This window comes from Schistocerca gregaria, chromosome 5, assembly GCF_023897955.1.
Source record: "Schistocerca gregaria isolate iqSchGreg1 chromosome 5, iqSchGreg1.2, whole genome shotgun sequence".
Taxonomy (NCBI): Eukaryota; Metazoa; Arthropoda; class Insecta; order Orthoptera; family Acrididae; genus Schistocerca; species Schistocerca gregaria.
In genome coordinates this window covers 90,917,360-90,936,666 of record NC_064924.1, presented here as the reverse complement: position 1 = coordinate 90,936,666, position 19,307 = coordinate 90,917,360, and the positions used below count along the sequence as shown (strand labels likewise).

Sequence of the window (19,307 nt, the reverse complement as noted above, 5' to 3'; positions counted from 1 at the left end):
ACACCTCAACCAACCACACTTCCCCTTTTTTTTCTTTTTTTCTATGGGTCGTTGTCTTCTAACGGCTAACTTTCGTAACATGCGAGTTATAAGGACAAAATAACTACATACGAAAATTCCTTAGCTCTCAATATGACATTTTTCGTCATTTAACTCGTACCAATGACGATTCGTTCTCGAGGCATTCAATATGATGCAGGTGTTTAGAAACAGCATATGTTCATAGGGGTAATGTACAACGCATAGCCCACTGAACAAGGCCTGCGACTGAACATACATTACAGCTTCGTGCTCTTTCTTGAGACGAAAGGAACGTAATGCTTCTTACTTTACGTGGCACGTTGCCGGAATACTGCAGAACTTATTTTGTGCCACACGTGTTGAAATTGCTCCTCAACGAGAAATGGCAGGAAGTCGCAAAACCCGAAGAGGGCCACGTCGATGTTAGCCAACTCGTCTCGCGTGACGATGGCGTTACCCTATCTGATGGCTGAAGATAACTAATTCAAGTGGGATATAGATTCCATCCGTGTATCATGACCCATTCCTCAGATCATCAACCTCATTTTCCCCAGCATTTATCTGATCTCATTCTGACACCACCTATATTCTATGTATATGTTATCGGCCAAACCCGATTTTAGGATGAACTAGTTTCGCCTAGGCCAAATTCGTTCATCCTGTTACCGACAGAATGAAACAGTTAAGCCTATGTCGAATCAGATTATCCCAGTTATAATTTACATGTTTTAGGATAAACTGGTACGTCCTAGTCTGAACTAATTTTGCCTTGTCGGAACGCATGGCGCTGTCTGTACGAACTCTTTGTTTTGAACGGTATTTTGTATCGACGAATGCGCTTGTTAAGTTGCTGATCGGGTTTAAAAGACTTTATTATAGTCCTCGTATAATTATTGTGAGGCGTTTCATCATGAATGAGCCTTCGTGTACTAGATAAGCCAATCAAGAGGTCTGGAGAGAAAAGTTTCTGGAGGAAATTTTTGAGAGTGAAACCAAAAAATCTTCTCATTATAATGTGTTATCAGTAGACGAATATGCGGATTTGGTTAAACAAGTAGAAGACGCAGGAAAGTTGGAAAAAGGAACAGCATTACAAAAAAAGAAGACTGAAGCGATTTGCTGTTTTGAAAATTGGTCATGTTAAAAAACTCATTGCACGGTGTGAAGGGTATATAAAATACTTTGTTCCAGCTGATGTAAATGTCGTGTGACGTGTAGACCGTTCGGCGGGTGCGAGTCTTTCGAGTTGACGCCGCTTCGGCGATGGGGATTAAATGATGATGATGATTAGGACAACACAACACCCAGTCATGAGTGGAGAAAATATCTGACCCAGCCGGAAAAAGGCGGTCGTGTGAAACCCAGCTCGCGCTATTCGTCCACGAGACTCAGAGGGCCATAGACACGGGTTCCCAGGTAGATGCCGTGTTTCTTGACTTCCGCAAGGCGTTCGATACAGTTCCCCACAGTCGTTTAGGACTATCAGACCAATTGTGTGACTGGATTGAAGAGTTCCTAGATAACAGAACGTAGCATGTCATTCTCAATGGAGAGAAGTCTTCCGAAGTAAGAGTGATTTCAGGTGTGCCGCAGGGTAGTGTCGTAGGGCCGTTGTTATTCACAATATACATAAATGACCTGGTGGATGACATCGGAAGTTCACTGAGGCTTTTTGCAGATGATGCTGTGGTGTATCGAGAGCTTGTAACAATGGAAAATTGTATTGAAATGCAGGAGGATCTGCAGCGAATTGACGCATGGTGCAGGGAATGGCAATTCAATCTCAATGTAGACAAGTGTAATGTGCTGCGAATACATAGAAAGATAGATCCCTTATGACTTAGCTACAAAATATCAGGCCAGCAACTGGAAGCAGTTTATTCCATAAATTATCTGGGAGTACGCATTAGGAGTGATTTAAAATGGAATGGTCATATAAAGTTGATCGTCGGTAAAGCAGATGTCAGACTGAGATTCATTGGAAGAATCATAAGGAAATGCAATCCGAAAACAAAGGAAGTAGGTTACAGTACGCTTGTTCGCCCACTGCTTGAGTACTGCTCAGCAGTGTGGGATCCGTACCAGATAGGGTTGATAGAAGAGTTAGAGAAGATCCAACGGAGAGCAGCGCGCTACGTTACAGGATCATTTAGTAATCGCGAAAGCGTTACGGAGATGATAGATAAACTCCAGTGGAAGTCTCTACAGGAGAGACGCTCAGTAGCTCGGTACGGGCTTTTGTTAAAGTTTCGAGAACATACCTTCACTGAAGAGTCAAGCAGTATATTGCTCCCTCCTACGTATATCTCCCGAAGAGACCATGAGGATAAAATCAGAGTGATTAAAGCCCACGCAGAAGCATACCGACAATCCTTCTTTTCACGAACAATACGAGACTGGAATAGAAGGGAGAACCGATAGAGGTACTCACGGTACCCTCCGCCACACACCGTCAGGTGACTTGCGGAGTATGGATGTAGATGTAGATGTAGAAATCGAACCCGGGACCTTAGGATTGACATTCTATCGCGCTGACCATTTTTTTCTTCTTTTCCTTTTTTTTAAAAAATCTCATTTTGTTCACTTTTGTTCGTTGCATCTGCTCGGGGTGGACGTCGTAAGACATCCGTTTATGATCGTTGTTGATAGATTAACTCAGTTTTTTTTTTTTATTACAGAGGGCACGTAAGCCAATTCTCCATTCGGAAATGAATAGCAGGTGCCAAGTCGATTTGACTGATTCCGAAACACAACCAGACGGGAATTTAAAATTCATTCTAGTTTACCAAGACTATCTCCCAAAATTTGTTCTCCTTCGTGCGTTGACATCAAAGAGGGCTGAAGAAGTGGCTTATCATTTGAATGACATATTCCTAACTGTAGGGGTGCCGTGCATTCTTCAATCTGATAATGGCAAAGAATTTGTCAATAATGATATACGTGAACTCCCAAATCTTTGGTCAGAACTGAAAATTCTGCCTGGAAAACCAAGGCACAGCCAAAGTCAGGGTTCTGTTGATCGTGCCAACCAAGACATTGACAATATGATAAGTTCTTCGTTAAAGGACAACAGTTTGACGAAGTGGTCGGAAGGATTAAGGTATGTCCAATTCATGAAAAATTTAGCTTACCACTCTGGCATAAAACAATAACCTTACAAAGCATTATTCAGAATCGAACCTAGAGTAGGACTTTCAACTTCCTCGTTGCATCAAGAAACCATAAATGATAATCCGGATGAAGATGATCTTAAGAAGGCAATCGAAGATGACAGCAATACTGAGCAGTATGAAGACAGTGACGATGATCATATTGTGAAAATTGAGGTAAATGACAGTCAAAATGCTAGAAAAATTGCCACAGAAAATTTTAAAAAAGGAGCTAAATGAATGAAAGCTTCCTGTGACAAATCCTATCCACCAGCTGACATTGGAGACAACGTAACCACACGTATTCCAGATGTAGATAGAGCAGAGATGACCTTCGAAGCATAATCGGAGTGATACTGCGAAAGACTGATGAGGGCCTCTACAAAGTTGGCATCAAACATGGTGTACTTCAGAAACATTATTGCAGGTATAATTTTATTACAATTTTCCATAATTTTTTGTAATAACATATTAAAATATTTGTTTCAACTTAGTTTTTATTTTTTAAGAACTGATTTCGACGCCTGCATTCAGAAGTTTTTAAATGTGGAGATATTAACGAGGATACTGAAATATCTTTAAGGACTGCAGCCTCAAAACATTTTGTTGGATCACAGCAAGTCTTCATGTAATGCAGTTGCATGAAAAAGTGTACAACAAACAAATGAAATTATAAGAAAAACAAACTACTCTGCAATTCTAAGTGCCACCAAAGTAAACCTTGTTAAAATAAGTAAATTAGCAAATTGCAGAAAAGGTGATTTCTGTGGATGGATATATGTAAGTTGATCTAGTGATAGGTGTGAAATTACTGATTAGTTAATAAATAACTTTAATGAATCGTATTGACTAGTTTATTTCTATTCCTTTATACTGTTTACTTTGAAAAGTTTATAGAAGATACAAACTAGGTGAAATTAGTTAAGACTAAGACGTACCAGTTTATCGTAAAGCATGTAAATTCTAAGATAAACCGAGTCGACCTAGGCTAAATTGTTTTATCCTGTCGGTAATAGTATGAACTAGTTTGACCTAGGCGAAAGTAGTTTATCCTAAAATCGGGTTTGGCCGGTAAGATATTAAGCAAAAATATAATTGAGCCTAGAAATGACTATTCAACACGAAACGTTTGAATCAAATTGAAAACACAAGACTACCGTTTCGCAGAGAGAACTGTGATTAGGTCTGAGTTTGCAACACCACCTTAAAAAGCGCAACGTGATCTCGAGAACACAGCATACCATCTCTTCCATGCATAATTTAATGCGGATAAACGGAACACGAAATAGAACGAAACATGATGGAATTATCCTATCGTAGCTTATACCACTGCACATAAATATGCGTTTGCGAGAAACGGTGAGGGGAGTGATACAAAATGGCAGCGTACCATTTACCTCCACAACAGCACTGACTTCGTTGCAGTAAATTTTCTCGGAAGTATCTTGCCGGTAGTTTGATGCATCATACAATTAACTTGCAAGTATCTTACCGGTAATTTGATGCATCATACAACTATTCAGTACTATAGCTCGCCCTCACGCAAATAAATTCATGAAGTACATAAATGCGTGATGTCTGTTCCTTCTGAGGCGTCCGAAAGAACAGTCACTATGCAGAATCCTCAGCTATAGTACATTATATGTCACTACTGTCAGCTGCGTCGGGACATTACGCGGAATCAGCGGCAACGAGTGAAAATGTGTACCACACCCGGGATTCGAACCGACGATCTCCTGCTTACCAGGCAGGTGCGTTAACCATTGCGCCATCCAGGACGCAGCGGTATTACACCTACTAGGGCACGCCTCACAGCGGATCAACATTCCCATCGAGCACCACCTATCCACAGTTCCTGTCCGTTTCCTCCGTGTTGGCTACTCTGAGATTCCCACAGGAGGTAGGACGTATTTGTGCATCAGCACAGAAATTCATCAAAGCAACACATTCATCCTCATTCGTTGATTTGATGGGGAGACCAAACAGCGAGGTCATCGGTCCTATCGAATTAGGGAAGGATGGAGAAGGAAATTGGCTGTGTCCTTTCCAAAGAGCCATCCTGCCATTTGTCTGAAGTGATTTAGGGAAATCCCGGAAAACCTAAGTGAGGATGACCGAACACGGGATTGAATCGTCCAGTGTGCTAACCGCTGCGCCACTTCGCTCTGTCCCCATTGTTCCAAGCAACACTACTCTACTAGAAGAAGACAAGAATAGCAGACTTCCTTTTTGAACTAAAAATACATGGAACACACTACCACCAAGCCCTGCGATTGGCTGTGAGCCAGCAGAACACCAAAGACAAAGTTTCGAATACAGTGGTATGCAAAGAGCGTACAAACGTACCGAAAGCGATACGTAATGAAGCTGACTAGCTTAATATCTCACAGTTTGTTGTCAAATACATGTTATAGATATTGAAAAAGATAAAAATGATGCTGAGGAAACGAAAGAGCCAACAGCAGGCACCATTCACGGTATTTGCTGATACTGCAATATCACTCAAATGACTTCCCTGTTGTCACAGGTTTCAATTACTTGTAACCATATTTCAGCTGCAATTTCCTCTCTGGATACCATGTTTTCTATCTCTGTTTTGTCTCGTGACATCATTAATAGTTTTTCGTCTGTAAGAGACATCGGATCTCACTAAGCAGATTAACGTGGAAAATGACGTTCTTTTTTCAACACCATTCAATTTTTTTAATTAATAAAAAACAACAAAGGCTTAATCGTTCTTAGACATCTTGGCTTCTTGAAATCATGTATCTTAATTTAAATAGGTCTACTGATGTGTGATGCTTTTTTTTCCTTTATTGTCATTTCCATTCCCCATCAGGGGCGTGCTGGCAGCAGCATAAGCGCTGCTCTTCAGCCAAGAGACACAAATAGACAGGAAAACATTTAAAAACAATATAAAGGGGATAACATGACGGACTATAGAAACAAAAAAGGCAGAACAGAAGCAAATAGGATATACAAAGCGGTGCCTGTAAATCGGAGATAAAAAATCTAAAAAAAAGTATGTTACACAAAAAAAACACTACATTCAAAGGCAAAGTACGGCCAGGGCATAAAAGTTCGCAGAACGAGTAAAACAGGTAGATGACGGACTGCGTAGCAAGTAACAGTCATGGACGATAAACAGGTCGAGCACACAATTAAAACCCACATCATTATATGAGACTGTATAATGGACTGAAATACAACACTAATGTAGCACACCGAGAGCAAATAAAAACCTAGGAGGGTCTGCAAGGAGGGGGGGCGACGAGAGGAGGAGGGGAGAGAAAGGGCTATGAGGTGGTGGGCGCGCCAGGGCTTGGAAGGGAAGGGAAAGGACGGGAGAGGAAAACAGCTGAGGAGCAGGTGCAGACAGGGATGGAGGAAAATCCACTCTGGGAGAAGGAGGGGAGAGGAAAAAAAGGGGGCCTGGGGAGGGGGGGGGGGAGCAAGGCCAGGTTACAGTTGGAAGGAAGGGTGTATGTCACGGCGAAGTTCATCATCTGGGAGGGGGAGGTGCTGGAAATTGTCCTGATGAAGGAGATGGTGTCGAGGTGGGGAGAGAGGGAGGGATACAGCGATAGAGGTGCGGCAATGGTTGGAGGTGGAGAGGAAGGAGAAAACGAGGGGTGGGGGTGGGGGAAAATCAAGCCTGCAGAAAGTGTAAAGGATGCAGAGATGTTGGAGAAAAAGGAGGAGGTGGGGAAGGGGATGAGGTCATACAGGAGCCGTGTGGGGAAGGAACGTGAATATGGAAGGCAACATGGCGTCCAAGGATTTGGAAGGCCTTGTAAAAGCAGGTAACGCTGGCATAACAGAGGATAGGAAAGATGAGGGATTTGTAGTTGTGGAGAAAAGTGGAAGGATGTAATCCCCATGTCCGGCCAGACAGGAGTTTCAGGAGGCGGAGACAGGAATAGGCTTTTTGCTGGATGATCAGGGGATGAGGGATCCAGGTGTGACGGCCGAGAGTGAGCCCAAGGTATCTCAGGGTGGGGTGAGCTGGATCGGACTACCATAAAGGGTGAGGTAGAAATTATGGTGATGGAAGGAGCGGGTGGTGCAGCCTATGATGATTGCCTGGGTTTTAGAGGGGTTACATCAAGTGGTGAACTGGTCAAGGTGGGTTTGGGGGGTTCATTGGGACTGTTGAAGGGTAGGAAGGTGGCGTCATCAGCATATTGGAAAGGGTGTACAGGTGGGGGTGGCTTGGCCATATCAACCGCATACAAAAGATAAATGAGAGGGGAGAGGACAGAGCCCTGGGAGACACAAGCAGTGGGATAAAAGATACAGGAGTTGGTGTTGTGGAGGGTGACATAGGAAGAATGGCGCGAGTGGAAGGAAGCGACCAGATGGACAAAATTGATAGGCAGGGCATAGGTTTGGATTTTAAAGAGGAGACTGGGATGGCATACACAGTCATAGGCATTTTTGAGGTCAAGGGAGTTAAGCTGGAGGGAGAGAAGGTGAATGAGGTTAAGGAGTTGGTCTTCAGTGGAGAAGGAGGGTCATAAGTCACTGGGTAAGGGGTAGGAGGTGGTGTTGATTAAAGTGCTGATGGATACGATAGGAGAGGATGGATTTGAAGACCTTACTGAAGACAGAGGTGAGGCAGATGGGACGATAGGAAGAGGCGACGGAAGGGGATTGTTGGGTTTTAGGAATAAGATGACGCAGGAAGTCTTCCACAGGTCAGGATAGAAGCTAGTAGAAAGGATGATGTTATAGAGATATAGGACAGTCAGGAAGGAAAAGGTGCTTTCTCTAAGGTGGCGGCAGGTAACACAGTCGTGACCAGGGGCCATGTTGCGTTTGGACCAGGGATAAGTGACCGAGGATTGGCATGTCAAAGTGGGGATCACCTGGTATGGGGAAAACCTCGGAAAGGTGGGAAGTGTAGTGGTTGGCCTTACTGAGGTTGTCAGGAAGCGGGCAGTCGTTATGGAGAAGGGGGTAGTGGGGAACGGAATGGGAACCAGTAAGGCGATGGAAGACGGACCAGTACTTGGAGGAGTTGACACGAAGCGTGGCGTTGAGTCATGTGTAGGTCAGGCGCCAGTCCCGGCGTTTCTTTGCTGTAATAAGGTTACGTACATGTCGCTGTATTTGCCGGTGGCATTGGAGTGTATCTCTGTCATGAGTTCACAGGAAGGAGCGATAGACATGGGATTCGCAGAGGACGAGGACAGCCCACGGAGGGAGAGTGGAATGATGGAGGTGGATGGTTTTTAGTAGGAACGTGGGCCTCCACGGCGTCAGTAATTACCTCCTAAAAGAAGGACGAGGTGTTGATGATCTTATCACGACAGTGATAGGTAAGAGGGTGGCTTTCGACCTGGGTGATGATGGATTCCCGGTAGGCATCCCAGTCGGCACGGTGGTAACTATGGACGGCTTTGGGAGGGGGAGCAGGGTGGGGAGATGTTATGGTGAGAAGGACGGGGAACTGATCACTACCTCTGGAGTCAAGAATGTCGATGGCGATACGCCCAAGGACGTTGGTGGAGGCAGTGAAACATCGAGGATGGTGTGTGCGATGCTGGCTTCAGTAGGATATGTTGAAATACTGGCGATATAGTACAGTGTGGAGCCCCTTTCTGTAGTGGCCGTGTCTGCAAAGATGCAGACACAGTGCCTTGCAAGTCGCCAAACTACGAGGGGAGTTCAGTAAGTAATGGAATACATTTTCTTTCTCGGCCAATTTTGGGTTGGAAAAAATGTGGAATTTGTTGTGGCACGTCGTGGAATATTCACACTTCAGCCCATGTAGTTTCATGAAGTCTCTAGAGATGGCCTCGAAAATGGCGTCCGCAGCAGAGGTACGGTCGAAGCAGAGCTTTTTCACTGAGTTTCTTTTGCCGGAAAACCAGAGCATTGCGCATACTCGTAGGCGTTTGCAGCATGTCTACGGGGTTCCAGCAGTGAAGAAAAGCGCAGTAAGTCCTTGGGCGAGGTGTCTGTCATCATCGCAACAAGGTCCCGCAAACCTGTCCGATCTCCCGCATGCTGACCGGCCGCATATAATTGTGCTACGCTCAGGAAATTGAAGAAGCGGCTTCAGCGTGTTTTTCGCCAGAAAAACACGAACGTACTGCTTCTTCTCCAGACGACTCAAGGCCTCACACAAGTCTAAGCATCCGAGAGGAGCTCACAAAAACGTCATTGGACTGTTCTTCCCCGTACGTCCTAGAGTTCGGATTTCCATCTGTTTGACGAATGAAGGATGCACTCTGCGGGAAGCAGTAGGTGGATGATGGTGAGGTTACTGATGCACCAGTGAAGTGGTGCCATGTGGGAATACAGGCCCTCCAAGTAATGTGACATAACGCCATCGCCTTGAACGGAGATTCTGTAGAAAAATAGGATTTGTAGCCAAAGGAGTGGGGAATGATATGGCGTATTGGAGTTCTGAAAAAAAAAACCAACCTACTTTCAAAGAAAAAAATGTGTTGTATTACTAACTCAACACCGATCGTATCTGAAAATGCGGTTTCCACAAATCTCAGGCAAAACTTGCTGTCTACGTATGTCCATATCCGCATTTCTGCACAGATTCCCTGACCGTAAAGCCGCGATATCGCAACTATAACCTTTCCCTTAACTTGCAACAATGGGTTGGTGCCTCGGGAGACAATGGTTCGAAAATGACGGGAAGCTGCAGACTACTGTTGCCAACTTGTTCAGTTCCTAGGTGGCGAACGTCTGTGCAGAGGGGTTGAAGAAGCTTAGAAAAGCACGGCAATTATGTACAACAGTGAAGCATGTTTTCAGGAATCTGGGGCAGCCAATAGCAGTAAATTATATCGAATATACTTTTTTATGGGGTTTGCTTTCAGAGACACAAAGCAGAAAGCGGTCATAACAATCTGATTACATAATGCATCGACCTTGATGATCCTGAAGTAGACACCAAGTAGTCTCTCCGTCATCATAGTGCGTAAGCTTTGCAGCTGGGGGAGATACGTTCTCCATGACACAAAGTGGACCGTCACGTCAATAGACTTTGCTGGTTGGGGGGGGGGGAGATACAGTTGACATGATAGAAAGTGGGCGGTGACGTTGCCAATTGGCGTTCTGCTTTGTCCCGCAGGTGGCTAACTGAGAAGTACCCCTTCATCGACGGCTCACGTGTGGCCATCTGGGGCAAGGGCTATGGTGGGTACGCGGCCGCCATGGCGCTGGCCAGAGATGAGGGGGACGTCTTCAAGTGCGGCGTCTCCGTGGCTCCCGTAACTAGCTGGATATACGCCGGTGAGTACAGCAATAGACCATCGGACCACCAAGTAGCAACGTGGGAATTCATGTCAAAATATGCCTAATGCTGCTGTCTTATACTGTGTTATTTCGCACCTGTTTGTTACCTACATCTACATCTACATGGTTACTCTGCAATTCACACTTAAGTGTCTGGCACAAGGTTCATCGAACCATTCCGCTCTCGAATGGCGCGTGGGAAAAAGGAACACCTAAATCTTTCCGTTCGAGCTCTCATTTCTCTCATTTTATTATGATGATCATTTCTCCCTACGTAGGTGGGTGTCAACAAAATATTTTCGCACTCGGAAGAGGAAGTTGGTGACTGAAATTTGGTAAATAGATATCGCCGCAAAGGAAACCTCCTTTTTTTCAGTGACTGCCACCCCAACTCGCGTATATCAGTGACGCTGTCACACCTATTGCGCGATAACACGAAACGCGTTGCCTTTCTTTGCACTTTTTCGATGTCCTCCGTCAATCCTACCTGGTAAGGATCCCACACCGCGCAGCAACATTCCAGCAGAGGAATGGACAAGGGTAATGTAGGCTATCTCTTTAGTGAGTTTTTCACATCTTCTAAGTGCTCTGCCAACAAAGCCCAGTCTTTGTTTCGCCTTCCCCACAATATTATCTATGTCGTCTTTCCAGTTTAATATGCTCGTAATTGTAATTCGAATTGACAGCCTTAGAGTAGTGCGATTTATCGTATACCCAAGATTTATCGGATTTCTTTTAGTATCCATGTGTATGACCTCACACGTTTCTTTGTTTAGTGCCAATTGCCGCTTGTCGCACCATATCGTAATCCTCTCTAGATCATTTTGTAATTGGGATTGATCGTCTTACGATTTTACTAGACGGTAAATTACTACATCATCTGCAAACAATCTAAGGGGGCTGCTCAGATTATCACCTAGATCATTTATGTAAATCAGGAACAGCAGAGGGCCTATGACACTACCTTGCGGAACGCCAGATATCACTTCCGTAATACTCGATGATTTACCGTTTATCACTACGAACTGTGACCTCTCTGACAGGAAATCACGAATCCAGTCACACAGCTGAGACCATACTCCATATGCACGCAATTTGATTAACAGTCGCTTGTGAGGAACATTATCAAAAGCCTTCTGGTAATCTAGCAATATGAAATCTATCTGAGATCCCTTGTCGTCAGCACTCATTACTTCATCGGAATAAAGAGCTAATTGTTTTGCACAAGAACGATATTTTCTGAATGCGTGTTGGTTATGTATCAATAAGTCATTTTCATTAAGGTGACTGATAATGTTCGAGTACAGTATATGCTCCAAAATCCTACTGCAAAATGAGATCAGTGATAGGGGATATGTAATTCAATGGGTTACTCCTATTTCCTTTCTTGAATATTGGTGTGACCTGTGCTACTTTCCAGTCTTTAGGAACAGGCCTTACGTTAAGTCAGCGGGTCTATATGATTGCTAAGAAAAGAGCGCTACTGTGTCTGCATACTCTGAAAGGAACCTGATTGGTATACCACCTGGACTGGAAGACTTGCCTTTCTTAACTGATTTGAGATGTTTCGCAACACCTAAGATATCTACTTTTATTTCACTCATATTCGAACTCAGTTATGACAGTCAAAACTCGGGATTTCGAAGATAATTCCTGTCTTCTTTGTTGGAAGTAGAAGACTGCGGGAACCAGTGCGCGTCTTTTCTATAGTAATAATCTGCCTTACTATTGATAGAATGACGCCATTTCGGGCAAGATTTTCGTGTGAAAATGCGGTAAATGGTTAGTGAAGCAGTGAAGAGAATGCAACCCTCCACATTGCTAAACGTCCTCCTTCCTTCGCTCTCCAGAATTAAGAATAATTACGGGGTGGAACGAAAACATCGATGGCCAATGACATCATCGTTTAGCTTTGTAATCAGGTTTTTCAGTATGATTCTCCGTCTCTAGCGCCTAGAGCAGTGGGACGCAACTCTCATGCCCGGACATAAAATTTCTAGTGCAGTACGTCGCAAGTCTCGAAAGAACTCGAAAAAAATTGAAGATTTGAAGATTACTGAGAACATTTAAGCACAAAACAGTGCAACAGTTTAAAGAAAGTAGCTGGCAGCTGACTGTGTAGCGTGTAGCAATATTAGAAATTTAAACACGAGGTCCCCGATTCGAATATTGCAAGCAGCAATAGTTTTTCTCTAGTTTTATTTAAATTCTACACTTATTTTCAAATGAAAATGTAATTAACAAATACCGGACCGCAGTTTTTAATACCAGTTGCATGAAATGCAAGTACTCAAAATAAATTACAATTTGGTACAAGACAGTGAATAGTCAAACAGAAATTAAAATACTTTTGTTACATATAAGACTGAACTATATTAATGAGGTATATCATTTTTTTTTCATTTAACAATGAAACATTCCGCACGTCTGTAGGAAATTTTAAATTGTTTTCTTGTGATTAGTTACGTACTAGGCTGACCACACAAACCACAGTCGGTCTTTGGACTCCCCAGTTAGGCTCCTCCGTCTTCCTCGGCCCTTGTATTTTTCGCCAACTATTACTATCGTAATCATCTCCTCTCTTACCCAGTCAGATCGTCTCAGCCATGACGTTCCCCTCGGTATGTTGCCTCTCATCTCTTCTTCCGACAGCTGCCTGGTGATCTGGCCTTCTCGACGCATTACGTGCTCGTACCGCTTCAGTCCTCTCTCGCAAGTCATAGCCGGCGGCCGTTGTGGCCGAGCGGTTCTAGGCGCTTCAGTCCGGAGCCGCGCTGCTGCTACGGTTGCAGGTTCGATTCCTGCCTCGGTCATGGATGTGTGTAATGTCCTTAGGTTGGTTAGGTTTAAGTAGCTCTAAGTCTAGGCGACTGATGACGTCAGACGTAAAGTCCCATAGTGCTCATAGCCGTTTGAACCATTTGAAATCACAGCCACAGTGTCCAGCGATTTGTACAACCTCTGTAATTCGCGATTTCTCCTTTTCCTCAAGCTGTCTCCATCCTTCACTGGGCCAAAAATCTGTCTCATAACGTTATTTTCAAATGGCAGGAGTTTCCTTTCTGTCTTTTGCGCCATATTCCAGGTCACTGCTTCGTTAGGACGACAGGTTGAACTGTTGTTCTGTAGATCGTAATCTTCGTGGAACTCGATAGAAGCCGGGACTTCAGCAACTTTCCGAGTGCGTTCTTGTGGTTAATAATTAAAAATAAACAATTTTATTTTTATTTAAAAATTATGATTTAATGTTTTTAATTGACATTTCGATTTGGTAATAAAGATAGAATATAGATAAAAGTAAAAATGTTGCTACTAGTTAAACTCGAGCTGTGACCTTTCAAATCATAAAATTTACACACTACGGCTACTGGCAATTATAATAAAATAATGGAAATGTAGTGTCTTTAAATGCCATCTGAAATCTTCTGGCCTACAAAGGAAATTCTATAAGCTTGAAGAAAATCGAATAAAGTGAAAAGCCCCTGTCTACAAGGTGCCCTTGTAAGGCTGTAGATACTCTTTGTTGAATACATTGCTGCACATCCGAATTCCTGCAGAATCTCTCATTATCCTAGTAAGACGAAGCATGAGATAGTACAATACCGAATGAATATGACGAGAGGTGGCAATTTGTGATATACCCAGGGAGATTGTAGAACATGATCGCTTTGGTGATTCTGGTGTTATGACGCGGGAAGGCAGTTGTCAGCCACGCTGGTGGATAACGGAACGCCCTACCAAAGGAACTCCTCGCCAACATTGTGGCCAGCATGGGAGCATGCTGCCGTTCATCTACATCTACATACATACTCCGCAATCCACCATACGATGCGTGGCGGAGGGTACCTCGTACCACAACTAGCATCTTCTCTCCCTGTTCCACTCCCAAACAGAACGAGGGAAAAATGACTGCCTATATGCCTCTGTACGAGCCCTAATCTCTCTTATCTTATCTTTGTGGCCTTTCTGCGAAATATAAGTGGCAGCACTAAAATTGTACTGCAGTCAGCCTCAAATGCTGGTTCTCTAAATTTCCTCAGTAGCGATTCACGAAAAGAACGCGTCCTTTCCTCTAGAGACTACCGCCCGAGTTCCTGAAGCATTTCCGCAACACTCGCGTGATGATCAAACCTACCAGTAACAAATCTGATCATTCTTCCTATTAAGAACAATGTGCTGACATTTGCCATGTCCTGGGTATCATCATTATTCACACTGACTTCAGTATTCAGATTGTCATTTCTGTTCATCTCTTTGCTTAATTGTTTCAATTACCTTCTGTACTACACTGTGGCAGTACTTTCTTTGTATAGTACAAGTTGAATCGAGCCATGTTACTTGGCAGGAAGACATCATGCAAAAGCTGCCTTCGTCCTTACGTTTTGCACACCAGCGTTCATTTGGACAACCGAATGGAACGACAATGTTTTCACCGACGAATCCTGAATCTACCTTCATCACCAGAAGACACTAGTAAGAGACTGTTGAAGTGTTGCTTTATGCATCTCCATACTTTATGGTTTGGGGTGGTATTAGATTCCACTCCCGCGCAACCCGCCTTCCCTACCAGTAGGCATCGCCAGTACACTAACCAACCAGCGTTACATCTCTCAAGTGTTGGAGCCTATTGTTCTCTCATGCCTTCGGAGCTTGTCGACGGGCACATTGTAGGAGGATAAGGCGCGACCACATATAGCACGCAATATTCCAGAGTTCCTCGTGGCCCATCGGACTACATTGCTGCCTGTGTATCCCTGTCCTCCCGATCTCTCGCCTGTCGAAAACGTCTGGCCGATGACTGCAGAACGCAGTCGCTCCAGGATACACCACCCGCTGCTACACCAGACCTATTTCGGCAACATGTAAAGCAGCATGAAGTGCTGTACGCCAGCAACACACCCAGAGGCTCTTTGATTCAATGGCGAGGCGTGTAGCAGCAGTTATAGCCAGCAGCAGTGGCAACACTCAATACTGATTTCATCATCTTTCTCATTTCAATCATGTGTTCTTTGTACAACGTGTTATCTCCCAAATCAGTCTGGCTGCAGTGTTACGGCCCTTCTTGGTGTTACATTTTGGATGGCCAGCAGTCTATAAAGGCCATGTTGGCTAGTATTACAAAGCCAGATAGGACAATCATCCAAATGTGGTTACTTCAAGTAATGAAGAAGTTGCTGCCCCACTTCAGAAACCATAAGTTCTTCTTTGGTTTGTCTGGAGTCTCCACAGATTCCACTCCGTTGCGATTGCACTTACTGTGCAGCTGTCTGTATCGCTGAGGCACGCAAGTCACCCCCACCTCGCCAAGGTTCATGATAAATTTGAGGAGGGAGGGCTATAGTTGTCATCAGTCTGTAAACGGGTCACATTTTTATGATTACCGCCCGAGCTAAGGATCACTGTATCACTACTTTTATCCACCTGCAATAGTACTCACACAACCTTTAACGGCCTTGCCTCTCCCTCAGGTATACCGTACATATAACGCGCCCAGAAAACCGAGAGATTTTTATACATTGACGCGACCGCAATAAAACCCTTCCGGATAACCGCTCGTGCCAGCACGCCGATGCGGTGTTGGGGGTGGCGCGCCAGGTCCGGATTTAGTCCGCCCAGCGAATTAAGGACGAGAGTCGTTGTGAAAGGCAGCTTGGATGTGGTTTTTAGACCGTTTCCCAACATTCGAATGGGTGAATACCATGTCCAGCCTCAGTTAAGGGATTAGCAAATAATTACAAAACTTTGGTACACTTCGAAGTAAGTCTAGACGTCGACTTTGGAACACACAAATGGGGAACTGGCTGGAGGGGGTGGGTGACAGGAAGAGCATTCGGCCACTCTTTACCACTACCGCTGCAAAATCCGAAAATTAACGCGCCGACTCCGTGAAGATACAATATAAAAGCCAGCAAAGTGGATAAGAAGTGACCGGAAAACCACGAAGCCGTAACAGTCTCAGTAAAGATCATTGCCTTCACCGGTTGAAGGCAGCACCGTTGGTAGCTATACACACGCCACTTTGGACACGCAGGGGACGTGGAGAGTAAACATTCAGTAAATTGGCTTCTGTGACTGAAAGGGGGCAGAAGGATCACAGAGCGTACAGATGATGGACTGACCGACATGGATTAGATTCGCGAAGAAGTAGAAGAGAATTCTTGTGACCCCTCTCATACGCTGCGTACTTTCATCCCGACGGAATCACTTGTCAAGACACATGTCTGCTGCTCGACATCTGAAACTGTTACGGTCAACCATGGTCGGTTGCAACGTCACATTATCTTTGTACAGAAAGAGGAAGTTCTGGAATCTTGTTTTTATGAGTTGTGGCAACTTTGCAATGAGGAACATTGTTCTCGTGTTGAATTTGTGTCTGTCTTGATCTGTTCTCCATCTCCGAAGAGATAGTTTCTTGAGCAATCTAATAAAGTGGTATGTTTTACCTGTATCAGGCAGCGACCTCTGGTTGAGTACGTCGCTTGGTCATGTCACTGTAGTGATGTTCGGTGGGGGACGTTTATATTAAATATGAAGCCCTGAATTGTACTTGTTTTTGAGTTAGAAATTATTGTTAATCACTCAGGTTGTCTGCAGCAACTATTGACGTACTGAGCTAATGCCGATTCCACCGTCTTTTTCAATTATTTTACACCAGGGCTTAACAGCCAACGTGCTCCGCGAATAGACGGCGAGCATAGTCTACTGCTCATGTTCTCGACATCTAACTGGGCTAGTCACGTGATTTTGGGATGACACTGCTTGCCTGCAATTTGTGGTAATAGCGTAAGTTGAATATTACGCGTATTCCCCTTGTTTTATATACGTTTTTGCACGTTTGAGTTTTAGTAATAGCAATGGTGCAGTATTGTCGTTACTATGGATGTAAAGAGAAGTATGTGAAAGGAGGACCAGTTACTTTTCATAGGTATGTACAATAAACGTTTAATTGTAAACGTCATATTGATATGAAGCACTTTAAATGTTGAAAACTATGGAGGTACGGTATAATGATGTCTTGTATAGTAGAGATAATTTCTATGATTGTATGTCACGTGTTTACAAGACAAGTGCTAGATGAAACTGCGAATGTGTTTGGGTAAACTGCCAGTCTGTGTATATACAATGATGCTATGTTCACAAGAAGATAAAATTTATACATGACATTGACAAACTGACACAACAATTGGTCAGTTCACTTCCATTGCCTTGCCGGCTTCCCTTCTATACTTTTTTTTTGATCCCTTATCAAATGCCTGGCTCTTTTCTTTCGTATTTCATAACATGATAACCACATCAAACACAGCACACACAAAATGATGGTAACGAAGTACGATCCTTTCCTATTCAAAACTTACCAAACACTACCGGATACTTCCGCGCAAGACGCGATTCAATGTCAAATCTACAGTCAACATAACTAGAGTTCGGCTTACAATAGATAAGCTTTGCACGACATTGTGTGAAACCCAATTTTTGAAGGCTACTATATCATCTTTGTGACTCTGTCACCACAGTTTAACTACTTTAAACAGAGTATAGCGCTATGTTGAGGGTCGATGGTTCAAGCCTTGTCTAAAATAGCTGGTACGTAAAACTGGCAGTACTCAAACCAGGCACAAACGGCAATCTCAAGAAAACGCAAACACAGGCTTGTACTTCACAATGATTTATTACTCAATGCCCAAAAACAATTTTACAAATTTTTTTACAAAACAGGCCTTCCAATAGCCGTCAATAACAAATATAACTGAAAACTTTACACAGTCTTTACAAGAGTGTATGGCTTGAAACAAGTTAAGATCCTCTTTTTAACTAAATAACAAATAGACCCAGATAAATATAGATCAGAAGCATAATTGCCCACAAATTTAACAGGGATTTGCAGAGACTACATCCCCATATTAAATAACAAATTTTAAGTAAAAGAGCAAATTCTCCAACAGGAACCTTAATCAATAAACAGACCATAGAACAATGGAATTCCACCAGTTATATAATGACTAATTCCACTGAACTCAATCGTGAAATCCCTTTCAAGTGTAACAACAATATTTAGGCAGATATGACAGTTATCTTAATAGTCAGTTTCAGTTCCAAGCAATAGCGGGCACACTCAAACAGATGACCCACCCTAATACAAGAGTGACCAAACTACTAGAACAGGGAACGCACCTTGGCGCAGCCTGAACACATTAATTAGAGGAATCTCCAAATCATTACAAGAGAGAATACTCAACTTCTGTCAACTACTGTGGCGAGCAGCGACTCTGACAGCATAGAGCCAAGTAGCGCCGAGCGTCACCAAAATGTAGCCGGCCGAGCTAATGGCGTCCGATAATATTTCGATCAAGGCGCCACCTCCTGTATTCATCAATCCGGAACTGAACTGTGCCTGCTGCTCGTAGTACACTGTAACATTTAAAAAGAAAAACAAAGGACAGACAGCCAAACCAAAGGACACAACACAAACCCTGTTATTTTAGAGTTATTCCCCCACCCTTTAAATTTAATACCCTTAACTCATGCAAGACCTAAAACAAAGAGCATGGAAAATATTTACTTCTTAGAGCTCACAATTCTTTACTCTTACAGGCAGACTCCAATAATAAGCATAAAGTCTGAAGAAGTTAACGGCCTGCCAAACCAAGAGCATCAAAACCCATAATACAAGAAACCAAAGTCACGGCCGCTTCAAACGAAGACTACAGAATAAAACACAAGACACTCAAGCAGCACTGCAATCACGCTGTCTTAACACTAAACATGGCCTGTGCTCTATCCCAGAATGACTCGTGTAGCCTTCACACTACTCACGCTTAATACTCCCGGCACTGAGCAGTGTATTACACTCTTATCGCCACCACTCAACATATGCAG

General features: G+C 43.6%; 1 protein-coding gene across 1 annotated transcript in view; it reads left to right on the top strand.

Annotated features, from left to right (window-relative positions):
• The window catches only part of LOC126272864 (venom dipeptidyl peptidase 4-like), a 285,445-nt gene that overhangs the window by 230,532 nt on the left and 35,606 nt on the right, over positions 1-19,307 (top strand). The window contains exon 12 of the mRNA XM_049976083.1: positions 10,267-10,427. Coding sequence (XP_049832040.1) covers positions 10,267-10,427 — 161 coding nt within the window. The remainder of the gene's footprint in view (positions 1-10,266; positions 10,428-19,307) is intronic.